This window comes from Bemisia tabaci, chromosome 2 (genome assembly GCF_918797505.1).
Source record: "Bemisia tabaci chromosome 2, PGI_BMITA_v3".
NCBI lineage: Eukaryota > Metazoa > Arthropoda > Insecta > Hemiptera > Aleyrodidae > Bemisia > Bemisia tabaci.
In genome coordinates this window covers 40,674,981-40,687,136 of record NC_092794.1, presented here as the reverse complement: position 1 = coordinate 40,687,136, position 12,156 = coordinate 40,674,981, and the positions used below count along the sequence as shown (strand labels likewise).

The 12,156-nt window shown below is 40.5% G+C and overlaps 1 protein-coding gene across 1 annotated transcript in view; it reads right to left on the bottom strand.

Moving 5' to 3' along the window:
- Positions 1–12,156, bottom strand: part of LOC109037293 (dynein beta chain, ciliary) — a 684,333-nt gene that overhangs the window by 44,594 nt on the left and 627,583 nt on the right. Inside the window, exons 50-51 of the mRNA XM_072296415.1 lie at positions 10,456–10,698; positions 7,791–7,973 (exon numbers count right to left, since the gene is read on the bottom strand). Coding sequence (XP_072152516.1) covers positions 7,791–7,973; positions 10,456–10,698 — 426 coding nt within the window. The remainder of the gene's footprint in view (positions 1–7,790; positions 7,974–10,455; positions 10,699–12,156) is intronic.

Genomic DNA, 12,156 nt, shown 5'->3' with positions numbered 1-12,156 from the left:
GAAACTACAGTGAAACACACTCGCCTAGCATGTCCTCCAGTTCCTTCGGTCTGTTGAAAATTGAGGACTATTGAAGATAGTGTGTTCAGGGGAGTCGAAAAATCCCTGGCAGTGGGGGCAAGAGTCGTGGTAGAAACACCGGTAAATGAGCATCGCGTCCATGATATTGGACTTCCATGCTCAGACTTATAATGATGTTCGTTGCTCATCACGTCCAAGATCTTGACTCCCATGCTCCACTTTAATTAAGAAAATAATATTTTGGAAAAATCGAAGTGAGCATAGCGTCCAAACATTGTGGGACGCAGGTATTCTCGACAATACACGATCATTGGGTCAAAAATTTATAGGACAATTTTTGTGAAATAAAAGACGAAAACATGATGTTCTCCGGAAAAAATGACATTGCTTAGTAAGGTAAGGTTAGGTTAGGTGGTTTGGTTAGGTCAGGTCAGGTCAGGGCAGGTTTAGGTTAGGTTAGGTTTAGGTAGTCGGTTAGTTTAGTTAAGGTTTATGGTTAATGGTTAGTTCAAGTTAGATTATATATGCAAGTCTAGGATTTTCTATCATGATAAACCTTTAAAACTAAGGAGTGTACACGCTTGTGACTCCATGCTCATGCAAAACACTTGAGAATTTTAGCGAGAGCATGGAGTCCAAGATCTTGGACCGATGGAGCAGGCAAGTATATCCAAGAGTGAGCGTGGAGTCCAATAGCCTGACACGATGCTGACATAATCTAGCACATATACGTGGAGAACCCATGAAGAACTACCGAGACCTGAGAGTGCCCTTGTGATCTAGAAATTTGGTTCTCCCAGTTCTCTATGAGCCAGCATATCAGATCTGTTAAGTTGCTTAGCCAGCTGTCTTTCTCAGGTGTCGCGTTCCAGATTCAATCCACTTTAGTCGAGTTTTCAGCTTTAATACTGCTTTATCTTCCTCCTTGCTCATCAGCCTGACTTTTTCTTTTATAAGAAATTCCATAGGGGGGATACCACTGATAATGTCTCGGGCACTTGAGGAAACAGTCCTGTATGCCATACAAAGACGAGCTTTGATGGGGCGGATTGCTCTTGTAAGTTTCTTGATGTTTGCCATATTATTTAGCTTTCAATATACCGAATACAAAATTAGTAGATATTTTATTTCATTACTTGGCTTTGTATTTCTTAATCTATGTCAATTAAATATTCGACGTCACTAGAAAAAATTGAATTTTAACACTTATACCGTCAATGAAGCAGCTTGGTGAACAAGGCGCATAAGTGCAGGTATCACTATTTCGAGAAAAACGAGTTTAAACTTTCTAAATTATATGAAGCCTTATGGCGGAAAGAAAGTTCAAGCTCACATTTTGATGCTTAAGCATTGCATATTCATTTACTTTATGTCAAACCTATGATTAGTTGGAATCACTAGTGTGTCACTTTTTTTCGAAAACTGCAGTTATGTGCCTTGTCCTCCGAGCCCTTCAATTACTTTTTAACCCTTTCTTATTACCTTATATTATAAGTTTTCAACGCGGAACCGGCAGTTTTTAGTCAAAATACTGGGTAATATTCAGTGTCATGAAGATCAGCCGATAAACAGATATTTTAAAAATTAAGGACGTTCCACATCCGGACGTCCTAGTGGAAGTCGACCTTGTGCAGGTCCGTGCGGCGGAAGGCTAGGTCCGTGCGGCGCACTATGGTCCGAATAGCCGGTTTAAGCGGCAATAAATCGAAAAAGTGAAGTTTGGAAAAAGTTAGATTTTAAGAGGTAGATCGATAGTACATACTGTAGAGAAGACTCCTGTAAAATTTCACTTCGATTAAAGCACTAATAAAGATGTGACAAGCCTGGGAAGTGCGGCGCGCGGAGCACTTATGAGTACGCTTCCAGTTACCGAGCGGCAGTGCTGTGTTTAAGGGCTTGTTTTCGTCGTTTCACCGTAACTGAAAGTGTTTCGGTACTTGATTTACAAAATATAAGGTAATTTCTAGATGTTCCATGCTGAAACAATTCTTTTTTATTATGTCTAATGCTCTAGATTAACCCTTAGACATAGTCAGTTTTTTCAATAAAATCGCAAAAGTATGACCCAAAAAATATACTTAGCACCTCTGAGCACCTCGTAATTTTACTCGGAAGTTATTGTCATGACACTAGACTACCTTTTAGTCTGAGTGGCAGAACCATAGTCCACCATAGCCTCAAGTTATTTCTCATGAAAAATGACGTTTTCGCGTTTCTTAGCATTCACTACAATTAGCTATCATATGCCATTGACCATGCATTTTATCATGTTCCACTCTCATATTCTATCAAAACAGATGCCTTAGAGCCTAAATTTACCAAGGCAGAATAATACGAGTTGATGGGGTTGATCGGGACCAATTGAAACTTTGTGCTCAAGAACAGCAAAGAATCGCCTCGGGAGGCTACTTTGAGGCCCCGTAAGAGTTTTTTTTTTGACGTTTTAAGTGTTTCAAACATATAATCTATCAGTGTAGATATATGTTAGCATAAGTTTAGCTTGGCAGACGAAAACAAGTCTAAACGGTTGATCGGTGGGACTTGAGAGTAAGGCTCCCGAGCAATGAAATTGTCTTAGGAAGCCACTTTGAGGTCCCGTAAACGTTTTTTTTTTTACGTTTATCCATGTTTCAAACAAATAATCTATCAAAATTGATATATTTAAGCTTAAGTTTCGCTTGGCAGACGAAAACAAGTTCAAACGGCTGATCGGTGAGACTTGAAAGTAGGCCTCTGGAGCCATGAAACGTAGAAGTATTATCCTGAGCTGTCTTTTTCAAGTTCCCTTGATAGTAGTGTTTGACGAGGCTCTACTTTTAGCTTCTTATAGTCCATCCAATGTAAAATTAATTTTTAAACGTATAAAAAAAAAAAAAAAAATCTATCAAGAATCGAACTCGGGACATCAAGAAGACGAGTGAGACGCGATGCCAACTGCTCCACCGCGTCAACTTAGATTGGTGGCCTCAATTTAAGGTTTCTGAACAAATTATTACAACAGTTATATAAAGTATAAATATGTTAAAAATGGATTTTTCCTGAAGAATATTAGCATTTTTGCACTCAGCGACCCTAAAAACCCCTGAAAACTCATGTTGCGAGGTTTAAACATACGTATCTGATTTAATGCCGCTTAAACCGGGTATTCGGACCATAGTACGGTGGAAGGCTAGTCCCCGTCACCTCCCGTGAGTCCGTGCAGAGGGAAGCGAAACAAAGGCATAATTTCGGGAATCCCATCCTTCGCAGATGGCTGCACGAGGTGACGGGGACTAGCCTTCCGCCGCACGGACCAGCACAAGGTGGACTTCCACTAGGCGTGGGAACGTTTTTACGTGGATTTATGATTCAGGAACACTTTTAACCAGTAGACATTCACAGTTTGAAAAACACAAAAACGAATATTTTTGTAAAGGAAATTATCCGGTGTGTTAATGACAAAATAAAAATATTCCTCGGGATGTTTGGAAACGAAAAGACTTGATCTTTTGGGGCCTTGTCTCCACGGAAAGTTTTCATGGAATTTGTCCCAAGTTCAAATCGCAGGAATAAAACTTTTGGGATCCATCCCACAAACCATCTCCACGGGACGGAACTCATACAGTCTTGCAACTAGTTTGCGCAGAAAGATAAATTAGTTAAAATCGAGTGTTTAACTGGGATTAAAATAAAAATTGCACTCAATTGACAATTAGACGGATTATTTAGACGAAACAACCATTAACAATGGAGTAATCAACAAAATATCGCACAACTCATTTGTAATCTTTCTTTCTCTCTCAGTGAGTCCTAGGAGTACAAGGACCATACTTGGTCTCGGAAATAATATTGATTAACTCAATATTTTTCCCAACTTCGTAAGTGGGATTTTTCCGTGGGACAAATCCCGTGAAACGGCCCATGGAGACAAGAACTTACTTGGAAAAGCGAATTGTCTCACTAAATTAATAAGATTTTGATTCTGTTTATTAAACTATGTTAAAAATAGGTATGTTTAAGAGATTGTAACCTATTTTCATTTTTTTTGGCAACTGAGAAAAATTCATGATAAGTCATGATATCAATTTATTAGATGGGTTTTCGCGGCTTGCGTCAAATTACACACAGTTGTATTACATCTATGCACAATTTTATTCTTCGGAAGTGAAAACAAACAAAAATTAATTCTTGAAATTATCAGAAAGTATTCTATTGACAGGGAGGAAAATCAATAAACATTTTGGGAAACAGTGCTCGTATTAGTTCCTTTCATGTAAAATAGAATGAGAGCTCAGAGTATGTACCCTGCTAAAGATGAACATGTAGGTAACACGTTGAGACCATGTTGTTATCAACATGGTCTAAAACGCCCATGTTCGTGTCAAGATGATGTCAACATGGTATCAACGTGATATCAATTTTAGATAAAAGTCCAACATGATACCAACATGCTAGCAATATGGCAAGTCCCAATATGATATAAACATGATTTTAAAAAAATGTTGTCAACAACATTGCACAAATATGGTAACATGATGATATCAATTTGGACTTTCTTACCGTCATGATAAAGAGTTGATGTAAAGTTGGTATCTATATTGTCAATTATCAATATGATACAAGCATGGTAACAATATTGTGCTCATCACGTTGACCAAACTAAATTTGTGTCAAGAGTCCATCCATCATTTATGTCAGAGAGTTGAGTGTGATCCATCCTGTCCAAGTCACAAATCTATCAAATAGGTTTCGGGATGGTTCTGTGAATTAAGTGCTACGTTTTCTCAAAGACGGATCCTAGAGAGACGAGGACACCCTCCCTCCCCCCCGATGCTCATTCTTTGCGATCTAACGATCCGCGAATCTCACACAGTCACAGTGGTCGGTGTATGGGCTGCCGGACGTCGGCAAAACGTATGGCGAGAGATGCACCGATTGTGGTCTAATTAAACCGTTGAAGGCACTCCGAGCGCAGATAACCAGTTAGAACAAAATATTTTGAAAATATTGTAAAAATACTGCCGTTGTTTGGAAAATATTTTCAAGAAAATAGTGCCACAAAACTACAATGTAAATAAAATTTTACAATATCTTTTGAATCAAATTTAAAAAACATTAGAATTCATTATTTTTAAAATATGTTTGCAATATTTAAATACAATTTTTTTTAAAAAAAGTTTTAAAGCAATTGGTAAATATTTACATTTTTAGTTGTAAAAATAAAACGAAATATAATATTAAAATTATTAATAAAATATTGAAAACAGTTTATTTTTAAATTAAAGTCAATAAAAATTTTAAAAATATTCGGAAAAAAATTGCAATTTTATTTTGGACAGCTGTATCCGAAATATAACATCCGTACTCCGCGTCATCTTGATCTTGACTTATCACTACCTGGTCGTCAGCAAAGCATAGCCTGAACAGTGTTTCTTGGTCATTCAGAGAGACGCCCATTCCGGCACACTTCCTTTTCCATTCCTTCAGAACGTGCTCTAGATATATCTTAAATAGCGTCGGTGACAGACAACATCCCTACTTAAGCCCCTTGGTGACAAAAAAACCGTCTGAAAGCCTTCCTTGGCACTAGATTCTGGCAAAAGCCCCCCAATAAAACTGCTTGACTGCCCCAATAAGTCCTTTACTAAAACCAGTTTCTTCTAGAACTTCCCAATGTTTCACAAGCCACCATCATAAGCCTTTTCAATATCCAAAAACACTAAATTAAGCTCCTGGCCAACAATCCTCTTCTTTTCGGTTAACTGGGTAACACAGAACAGATAACCAGCGGTAGACTGACCAGCCCTAAAATCTGCTTGCTCCTCTGCCTCGAACGGGGTCCACTCCTCTTCGATCTTTGCTTTCAACACTTTTCCATAAATACTTATCGTTCCTGTCACCGCTAACCCTCTGTAGTTCTCACAGTCATCCTTCCTTCCTCTTTTATGCGACGCTGTTATCCAGGCCTCTTTCCATTCTTCTGGGATGCTATCACCAGCAATGCACTTCTACAGCAAATCCCTGAGATGGTTAACCAACTTGCCAGTTCCACATTTAATTAACTCGGCTGGAATGTTCTATGGTCCAGGAGCCCTTCCATTCATCAATTCCCTGATTGCTTTGACCACCTCCTCAACTCGAATTTCCACTGAGTGATCCTCGACTATATTTTCAGCATTCCCCGTTTGAAACTCTGGTCGTCCTTCCGTCAATAATTTACTAAAATGTCATAAAATGTTCGTCAAGCTGCGAGATTGTTATCGGAGGTAAAAGGTCCCGTTTCATGTCCCTTCTTAGGCCGTTGATCAGCTTCCAGCTCTCAACACTCTTCCGTCCCCCGAGGTACGTGTCAATCCTTGAGCAGTTGTTCTCCCAAGACTCGTTTTTCTTCCTGGTTATTAAAAGACGAACCCTCGCCTGGGCTTTCCTATACACAACGCGGGTGTCTGTAGTCCTTGAAGCCAGATAGTTATGGTACTTCCTACACTTTTCTTCAATTACCTCCTCTGCCTCTTTGTCCCACCAGTAGGGTTTCTGTACATTCTTGCTCTCATTACACATACCCAGGGCTTCCTTTGCAGCTGAATGTATACAACTTTTGATGAACTGGTACAACTCTTCTGCAGTATCGAAAGTTTCTACTCCCAGTTTCTCATCGAGCCGCTTCCTGTAGAGCGCTTTCACGCTTTCATGCTGTAAGCTTTCGATGTTGTAGTGCACTTGTTCGATCTTCGTTCCTTGTGGCTGGCACTTTTGATGTTGCAAGGTATTCCTCTGCAGCCCATACTTAACCGGAAATGCAATCTCCGCCTTGAGAAAATGGTGATCACTACCACAGGAGAACCTCCGGCAAACTCTTACTTGTTGAACCTTCATGCTACTCGTTTGCCTGGTGACCGCGTAGTCGATGATTGACTTCAGCCCCCGAGTTTGCTGAACCCATGTGTACTTATGGATACCTGCCTGAGCTGAACACTCTCCCCCTTCAGTTACGTACTGGTGCGCATTAGAGTTCTAAAAATGTATTTTTGACTCTAATTTTAATTTTTGGTACTTCTTTGTTCAGCAGCGACGGTAGATGGCGCGAGGATCACACTTTTGTGTCATGCCTCGGGTCATATCCATGACGGCGTCTTAATGCCGGCTTGGATTTTGCGGCATGTTAAGTTGGGTTCACTGCCGAGTGTGATCTGCTGTGAGGTCTAATAAGGCCCAAACCGGTATAGATCTCTCGGCGTGGCTCCAACTTAATATTCCAATGCAAACTGCCTGAGCTGAACACTCTCCCCCTCAGTTACGTACTAGTGCACATTAGAGTTCTAAAAATTTATTTTTGACTCTAATTTTAATTTTTAATACTTCTTGGCTTTGATTCCCCGCGAAATTGTGTGGACCCAGCACCATTTCTCCACCTTGTTACTTATGGATACCTCGATGTTGGTAGAATCCGTTCAGTATTTTCAACTCGTTTTGTTTACACATATCAATGACGTGTGCACTAAATTTTCACAACGATTGACACAATAACGTCCATAGAACCTAAAAAAACAGACGTTGTATCTTAACTGACGGTGGCTGTAGCTTCGTCGAATTTAACTTTCCGACCCAAGTTGATGAAATGTAAAAATTACCCACTGAAATGCCTCTGGTTTTACCGGAAACGCACCCCACTGTAAAAGTCCTGCTACTTAAGTCCCATTTCGCCTGATTCACCACGTATAAATGTTGATGGAAAATTCAGCCTGATAATTCGGTTTTACTGAAAAAAAGTAAAAGCTGTTATGAATTACCTTAAGGCCAAGGCTCAATTCTTTCAAAGACCGGCGTATCTCTCGCATCAGAAGGTTCATTCGCTCACATTCTTGCACTGCCACCACAGTGAATGGTGTTTTATCTTCAATTTTACTTATCATATCAGGTATATTGAATTCATCTGGAACTTTGTCGAGGATTTCATCTAAAACTTGTCTCACCTGGGGTGCAAAAACAATACAACAGTAATTTCGGAACAAATAGACAAAGTTGTAGTAAAGGATGCGACAGGAAAACATGTTATACATACAGGGTGTTTTAGACCACCCGTACCAGGTCTTTTTCTTGGTTGTTTTATGTCGCACGAAGTCGGAGACCGCGGGGTTGAATAGGGAATTGACCCCCAAGGAATCCAAATTTCGTGGTCCCGAAACCCCCCCCCCCACTCCTCCTTGGGGGGTAAAGGGGGGGGGTCACGATGCTAAAAGCCACGGTTCCTGACCGAATTGCGGATAAATCGCATCAGAATTGAAAAGCTCGAAAAATTTCACGTGAAATTGACCCTTAAAAATCCAAAATCGGCCCATCCAAGGCCCAAAAATGATCCCTAAAGAGGAGAACAGTACCCCCTCCATAATGACTCTTTGGTCTCAAAATTGACGTAGATTCTCCAGAAAAAGACGGCTTATCAGGTAATCGACCCCGAAAAATCCAAATTTCATGGTCCCGAAGCTCCTCTAGCCTCCCTTGGGGGGTAAACGGGGGGCCCAATTTTAAAAACCGGGGCTCCTTTCCGATTCGCAAATTGATGGCATCCAAATTGAGGAGCAGAACACATTTACATCTTAAGTGACCCCCAAGAGTTCTAATTGACCCCCCCTGAACGGCAGAAAATAACCCCCTGAGGAGGAGGACCTCGCGCCCTCCAAACATTTCTCAAGATTCCTCTTTGGTCTCAAAATTGACGTCGACTCTCTACTCCAGAAAAGGCGGTTTTCAAGGTAATCCCAAAAGGGCGGGTAGCAGAGCTCAGGGACCATGAAATTCAGCGTCCTCGGGGTCGATTACCTGGGAAACCGTCTTTTTCTGGAGAATCGACGTCCATTTCGCGACCAAAGAGGAATCTTGAGAAATTTTTGGAGGGCGCGAGGTCCCCCTCCTCAGGAGGTTATTTTCTGCCGTTCAGGTGGGGTCAATTAGAACTCTTGGGGGTCACTTAAGATGTAAATGTGTTCTGCTCCTCAATTTGGATGCCATCAATTTGCGAATCGGAAAGGAGCCCCGGTTTTTAAAATTGGGCCCCCCGTTTACCCCCCAAGGGAGGCTAGAGGAGCTTCGGGACCATGAAATTTGGATTTTTCGGGGTCGATTACCTGATAAGCCGTCTTTTTCTGGAGAATCTACGTCAATTTTGAGACCAAAGAGTCATTATGGAGGGGGTACTGTTCTCCTCTTTAGGGATCATTTTTGGGCCTTGGATGGGCCGATTTTGGATTTTTAGGGGTCAATTTCACGTGAAATTTTTCGTGCTTTTCAATTCTGATGCGATTTATCCGCAATTCGGTCGGGAACCGTGACTTTTAGCATCGTGACCCCCCCCCCCATTTATTCCCCATGGGGGGGGGGGTGTGTGGGGGGTTTCGGGACCACGAAATTTGGATTCCTTGGGGTCAATTCCCTATTCAACCCCGCGGTCTCCGACTTCGTGTGACCTAAGACAACCGAGAAAAAGGCCTGGTACGGGTGGTCTGAAACACCCTGTATAGAGGGAGTTATACACCTTCCTGAGAAATACCTGAAAATAAAAATGATCATGACAAAAAGTAACAAAATTCGAAAAAGTAGAAAACGAGTCCATGCTTGAATTAAAGCGCCAACTCTTTGTGAAAATTGGCGATAGGACCTGCGGAACAAAATTTCATAGGAATTCTTCTAGCCATCCATAGAAAGTTATAGAAAATCAGAGGGCTATTGAAGCTATGAAAAACAGTATAGCCGGCTATAGATCTGTGGCATTTTGGAACGCAAATCCTACAGCCATTTTTTATCAGGCTTACACAGCCGCTAGATTCACTCAACTTTCAGCCAATATTAAATAATTTTTAAAACACTGAAATATGGTGCAGCCACAAAATGACGATATAATCTGATGAACGAAAAAAACTGCAACTCCATGAGAGGCCATGAGAGACTATATAGGAAAGAACTTTCTTGGAGACTCTAAACCACAAATTTTGAGAATGGGACGAAACGATGAGAAAATTAAGAAAAATAACATCTCTTTTTGAAACATAGGTCTCGGATCACAATATATTTCTTTACTTGCAGGAAAAAAAATTACCTAGAAAATTGGACGTATCCATGCTGATAGAAACTATGTTGCACGCAAACGTATGGAGAAGATCGTCCTCTGATGCTGGGAACGGCATCGCCAAGGCCCGCAGACATCACCCGCGCACTCAGAAACCCTTTGTACATGCATTATTTAGCTTGGCTATGTCAAAATAAGATCGAAAAATTTGGGAGGCTGACTTTTTTGTTGCAAAGCTTGGAAAAATTGTGTTTTGAGAACATTAGGGGCTGAAATTTCATCATCAAATTTTCTTTTTGAGTTAATACACTGCGAGCTCAAAATCGTCCATCCGATAAGACAAAATCATTTCTGATCATTCGGAAAATGCAAAATTATTCCTTCAGACAGACCTTGTCTTCGCGTGAAATTGTTCCTGTGACAGAGGTCGTGGACTCCCGCGGCTGTAGTTCAAGAAGTGTTTTGAACAAATGCTCTGCCTTTGTTGTAAGAAATCCTATTTCAGCATTTGGATGCATTCCGTATAGGGTAGGACTTTCTTGTGGCAGCATGTCATCAATGTAATTGTGGTATCCCAAGTAATCACTGTTGGGCGGAGCAGGAAAACCAGGGGCATAATATTTGTCACCGTCCATCTACACAACAATAAATAACGATTCAACTGTTACGGTTTGTTCAGATAACTTTTAACGTTATTTAGACGTTCAGACGTTTCGATTCAGAACAATTTGCATGGTTTATGTTACCGTTTAGAAACAAATGTGATTAATTTTATCCTAACCGCAGACATTGAATGACAAATTTAAGAAAAATAAAGTTTTAAATGATCATGGCCATCTTTAACTGCCAACACTCACTAGACTACATTACACCGCCAAAAGTCGAGTTCCCCTTAGCCTTAACAGTTTTTGTTTGGTCTCTGGCGAGGACACAGTTAATACTTTTGTCTCTAAACGGCAACGTAAACCATACAAAATCTTCTAAATCTGAGGAGAACTCAACTTTTGACGGCGATGTCCTTTAAAGTAATCATAAATATAATGTAGTCTAGTGAGCTCAGACAGTGAAAAATGATTATGAAAATTAAAAAAAAAAACATTTAAAACCTCATACAGGGTGTACCGAAAGTCCATCCCACCCCTGCTAACTTTTGGACGAATTGAGCTAGGGAATTGGAACTTTGGGTATGTTCCTAGGTCAAAGGGTACTAACTTTTGGTACCCCCAAAATTTTTAGGGCCCCCTGGGGGGGCCCCACGGACCCCTACTTTTTTTTTCAAATGGCAACCCCCATCTTGTGATACATCGTTAGAAAGAACATAAAAAAAGAAAATTTTTGGCGCAAACCGGAAGTCTCTAGCTATCACCGTTTCAAAATGGCGGCCGGTTAAAGTTTAAAATGGCGGAAATCGGAGTTTTCGGCCATTTACCGTCGGATCTGTCTGAAACTTGGTTTGCGGGAGTTTTTTGGCGCCAGAAAACCAAATTTGGCACCAGAATTTCCAAATTCCTAACCGTATTCAAAACGGCGGCTTCGAAATAGCGCCTATTTTGAAGGTAAATGAGCCATTTTCATCGCAGCAATCCTGATGGAAGGAAATGTAGAAGAAATTTGAAAATTTGCATAAACACTCATGGTTAGTATGACTTTTCATTAAAAAAATCGGCTCTTTTAAAATACCACCCTATGTCGTCTCAGCCCCCCTCCAATGCGTGATAAAAAATGCTCTGAAAACGGGTATTTTGAAGCGAAAATGCTCAGTTATTCGAAATAAAATCCCGTTTAAAATGAATATGTTTTTTTGTTTTTTTGATTTTTTCCCCTTCATTTTTCTGTTGAAGAAAAACTGCAAAGTGAGAATGGATATCCAAGTACTTTTGCTTCTATACTTTTTACCATCTTTTTATAATAGATTCTCATCAGACCGCGACCTTGACTCATTGGAATTCAACGATCAGGAGAATTAAAGCTGGTTGGGATTCAACGATCAGGATCATTCAAGCTGGTTGGGATTCAACGATCAGGATCATTCAAGCTAATTGGGATTCAACGATCAGGATCATTCAAGCTGGTTAGGATTCAGCGATCAGGAT